This window comes from Loa loa (genome assembly GCF_000183805.2).
Source record: "Loa loa unplaced genomic scaffold supercont3.719, whole genome shotgun sequence".
Classification (NCBI taxonomy): domain Eukaryota; kingdom Metazoa; phylum Nematoda; class Chromadorea; order Rhabditida; family Onchocercidae; genus Loa; species Loa loa.
The window spans coordinates 5,356-10,730 of NW_018108899.1; the positions used below are offsets into that span (position 1 = coordinate 5,356).

At 24.9% G+C, this 5,375-nt stretch overlaps 1 protein-coding gene across 1 annotated transcript in view; it reads left to right on the plus strand.

Annotated features, from left to right (window-relative positions):
• Positions 1 to 2,993: 2,993 nt before the first annotated feature.
• LOAG_18942 (animal heme peroxidase) overlaps positions 2,994 to 5,375 on the plus strand; it is a gene marked incomplete at both ends in the record, with an annotated part of 8,005 nt that continues 5,623 nt past the window's right edge. The window contains 2 exons of the mRNA XM_020451604.1: positions 2,994 to 3,198; positions 4,672 to 4,809. Of these exons, the coding sequence (XP_020304599.1) occupies positions 2,994 to 3,198; positions 4,672 to 4,809 (343 nt within the window). The remainder of the gene's footprint in view (positions 3,199 to 4,671; positions 4,810 to 5,375) is intronic.

Genomic DNA, 5,375 nt, shown 5'->3' on the forward strand with positions numbered 1-5,375 from the left:
ACTTACTAATTGATTAATAACGATTGGGTAAACTGTACCAATATATCAGATCAGTGACGACTTACTAATTGATTAATAACGATTGGATCAACTGTACCAATATATCAGATCAGTGATGACGAAATTCATTTTGCTATTACTCTTGCTATTCGCAGTTGTCACAATTGCGGAAGGTTTGTTTTCCAAAAAAATTTGTTGTTTCATTTTATTGAGTTGTAATAACTAATAGGTCTTCATTAGTATTATACTACCGGAAACAAGTTCAATTGATTTAGTTAGGAGGAAGAAGCCAAGAGAGTTTGCTAATTCTTTGGCAGCCTAGTTTTGGGTACTTATCATAGTCATTGTTGTTTTAGCCAAAGAATTTTCATGAATCTTTTGCTTGCATTCATTTAGATAAAAACTTAAACAATATAATCCTTCTTATCCTTCCTGAATTTTTTAAATGCTCCCTTTATTTTAATTAGAGTTTAAATTACCTTTGAATTGTGATAAATTACTATGATTTATTAAACTGTAAACTCACAACATTTTTTCCCAATCTTTTCATCTTTTTAAATTAAATTAATTGTAAATTTTATATTTTATGATCAGATTTTCATTCTTCACGAAATTTCTGTACTTATTAAACATTTAAAAATATATTTAAGTGGTAAATTCTACCAATAAACCATTGATCAGCTATGATAATATAGTCCTAATAATTCTCATAGCAATTAATAATTGAAAATGAAAATCGATTTCAAATTATACCAAAAAAAAAAAAATGATTCTCAACAATGCCAGAAACTGTTAGGTGTTGAGGAATAGATAATTCATTTAATAGATGATATCATTTGAAGAAATTATGGATTAACATGCTTTAAAAAGAAAAACGAAAACAAACCGTTTATTCGTAATTTTTGAACGAATTCCAAATTTTGCCCAAAGCTTTATTGCATTTTAAATTATGTATTCAATATAAATTATGCATTCAATTAAAGTTCGAACATTCAGTATGTCTGAAATTATTCCTAATTAATGAAAGTCTACGCAATAAATAATTAATTACATTTCTAATGGATAAAATAAACAAAATAAAATTAATAAGAAATAAAAATAAACCGTTTATGTATGGAATAATTTTTGAATGATCAATTTTAAAATATTCATTGAACAAATTATTATCATTCATTTATTTGGAATTATCATTCTTCCAATTAATATCGTTTGTTTAATAATTTAAATTAAAGCATTACAATAAAGTAAGTTTGAAAAATTCAGGAAAAAGTTTTGTTAGAAATAAATCATTTAGAAATAAATTAGATCGTTACCTTATTTAATCTTTTAAGTTATGGAAAAGATATAGCTTAACAGAAGAAATTGTTATTACTATTTGTTGATATTTATTACAAAAAAAAAAAAAGTCATGTTTGTTAAATTTTTTGATAGAAAAATATGGGCGAGGAGTGAAATTTGATAAATTTTTTTAACTAATCTCATGTAGAAGTAAATTGACTTTTATTTTGCTGTTATCTATAATTAGTTCAACTTTTTTTTTTTTAGATAATATTTATTTAAGTAATTAGTATACATAAGTAAATTGCATGTGTTATCGCAATTTCTCCGGAAGGATAATATGGATGTAATCTAATTTAACTTTTTTTTTGTTAATATTAATCTAATTTAGCTTTTTTTTTGTTAATATTAACTATTCAAAAGCTTTCCTTTTCAAACTGTACTAAATTAAATGATTGAATAATTTTTTAAGTAAAAAAAAAATGACTAGTTGGACGAACTTCAGTGTTTGTGTGAACATTAATTTTGGATGATAGGAGGATAGTAATGAAGAAGTAGAAAGGTATTAAAATGGGTCAAAGGTTAAAAAAAACCCCCTAAATGATTGTACTAAAAAAATTATTACCAAGATATTTATGTAATAGAATAAATCGTACTCAACAAATTTGCCATTATTTTTTAATTCAATGCAAGAATTTAAAATAGTAAGATTCATATTTCTCGAAGTAGCAAAATTGATAAGCTTAGTAATTAAGGAATTATTTGGAACAATTAGTATCGTTGATTTTTCAAAGAACCTATTGGGAATTTATACCAGTATATGGTTACCTTACTATTAGGAAAGATACTCAATCATTTTGAAATTAAATAAACAACTGATTGTTAGATGGTTTTCATTTCTTTTTTATATCTTAATTATTAAAATATCGAAAAAAAAAAACTATTTTAGAATATCATCAATTAGTCTTTTCTATTTTTCCATTCAATTGATAAATATTTACTTGCTTATCCTTTTTTTTTATCTTTTCGTTTTTATCATTCATTCAAAGTTGTCAAAAGCGAAATGTTAAATTTGTTAGTGATTTTCATTCATCAACGAAATCATCTCTCCTAAGAAAATGAACAAAAATACATGTCACCATTTGAATCCAACGATTTGCTAATAGTGACATAAATCATTCATTGACTTATATTTGATCAAATTACGTATGTTACGTGAAGAATGCATACTTATCATTTAATTAATCAAGGATTCATTATTAAAATACAAAAAAAAAACACAAAATACAAAATACATTATTAAAATAAAATATTAAAAATACAAAAATTAAAGCATTTTATACTAATAGTGATAATAAAATGAATGTTTTAGCATAAATAATCTTGAATTATCAAAATTTCAAATAAATTTAGGTGCAGCTGTTGACGAAAACAGTATTATCGAGTTGGCGGATAATGACAAATTGATTTTATCACTTCTAAATAATACAGACGATTCAGATAGCATTAATATTATCGATAAGTCTATGGCATTTGTCAACAACGCAACATTCATCACCGATATGAGCTCTATTCGGAAAATTCCTTTCATATTCAGTAAAATGGAAGAATTCGGGAATAGTACTATTGATACCACATTTATCAGAAACTCAAATACTAAGATTACTGTTACGAAATCCGCGAAAAATATCATTGAGAAATTGATGAGAAAGAGCATGACGAAGAAATTAACGAAACATCAATTTGAGAATTCTCGAAGAGAAACTAATGATAGCTTTATGGAGGAATTTGGAAATAATTCGGTGAATACTTGTCATGATAGTCAAAAACTTTGCAAATTTTGGGCAACCATTGGTGAATGCATCACAAATAAGAAATGGATGGAAATTAATTGTCCGGTTGCATGTAGTAAATGTCAAAGTAAGCACTTTTTAATTTTTTTTTTATTGTTGATCAAATCAGATAAGCCATAAAAGGATGGAATCATTCGTTTTGAACCACGGTGTACAATGATACCTAAATGGTACCAACCATATGATAATGGTGCAAACAGCATTACTCTAAATCATTCATATCAATTGAAATCATCATCTCATCCGTCAAATTGGTTCTTTTTTAAATTTCAATTACTACCGCTTGTTTACCTTACAATCTTTTCGAAGAACCTATTCAACATCTTTTGGTTAATTCTTCGTAGGAAAGAAAAGCAAAAAATAATGTTTCATTACGAATTTACTCTTTTTACCTGTTAGAACTCCCACTAATTTATTAAATCTAAGAGTTCGAAGTGTTTTCTGTGTGTCCAACAATCAATTTCATTCCTAAAGAATTGTCTATTTTCTTCCTTTAAGATTAATCGAAATTATCAAAACGATAGAATTTTATGCTTAAATTTAATACTAAAACTCGACCTTTTGTCATCAAACAGATCAGTGACAAAAATAGCAATTTACAATGAAAATGTCACTTACACAAACTTTTGCATCCATTATTTCGAGGGAGAATTTCATTTAATTAGATGGATATTTACTTTAAAATGACTACGACAAAAAAAAACTTTTGCGGCTTTTATTTCTTTAGTCTTTTTTTTTTGAAGATACAGATTTCAATTATTCAAAATAACATGAATACAAGTGAGAAAATAATGAAATGGTGATATTTTAAGTATTTATATCCATACATACTGTGTACATATTGAATACGTTAAACTTTTTATGCAAATTTTCAAGGAAAAAATGACCGTTTTGTTATACATATTGGAATTTAATAAAAAGTAATCGAAATTTAAAAAGAGGAATTTCAATTCTGAAATGACAAAAGCAATTTGATAGATAAAATTATAGCTTCAATTTTTTGCAAGTTAATAAGTATTAATTTTTTCTGTTAAATTTATTTGAATACGAAATATTTAGCAAATCATATTATAACAATTTTTTTTTATTATGAAAAAAAACTGAAAATGCAAAAGTTAAAAGTAGGAAATTATGCCAATTATTTGAATTTGCAGTGAATTACTAAAAGTGAAATAAGTAAGAAATTAATTATGTTAATTAGTTGAATCTATTGTAGGTTGCTAAAATAAAGCATATAAGATATAAGAAGTCGCATAGATTATTTAATTAATTTAACTGCAAATTACTGAAATTATTTTTAAACATATAATCTTTCTTCATAAAGTCATAACGGATTCAGGAGTAAAAATTTCCTTTCTTGCATTTTCAAAATTGCAATTTTTCTGCGAAACAATGAATGTCATGAAATATTAGAAATTATATTAATTACAAAATAAGAAATTATATTAATTATTTATTCGACGAAATTACTATTTCATCAAACAACTTTTATATTTTGCTCAAATAACATGCAAATTTGCTCATAAGTCAACTTCCTTAGCACCTGCAAAATGCACGAATAAGCATGCATTATGTTCCTTTTGGTCATCCAATGGTGAATGTGAAATGAATGCTGTATGGATGCATGTCAATTGTCGTCAATCATGCATGCTTTGCAATGACAGTCATTTCAATTTCAGTAAGTTTCAAGCTAGTTATACATTATACATTAAAAGTAATTGAATTTGTTAGTTAAACTTTTAGGCGAACAATGGAGTCCAAATTAAAAAATTGTAGGATAATTCGAAAAGATGAATTTAAGAATGCTATCGTATTCCTATAGATGCAATGCTATCGTATTCCTATAAATATAATCCTATCATATTCCTATAGATACTATCATATTCGTATTTTTATATTGTATTTGGATTTATTATAAAAGGAAAAAAATAGCATTAAAAAAAACTAGACGGAAAGGATAGCATTTATTTAAGAAATAAAAAGAGAAATTGAATTTTAAATCGTGACTTTCTGAATTGTTTGGAATAATTTGATTCCTAGAAACTAAATTTCAAATTACAATTTTTCCCGAAAAATTAAATTTTAAATCATGATTTGCTAAATTACTTGCAATAAATTATTTTAATAATTTAATAAATCATAAGTTAAAATTTAATTTCTAAAAAGCAAAAAAAAAGCATCCATCTCTTCTGAAATTTCATTATTTCATACTTTCGAATTGGTCATAAATTTATTCATTTTTTT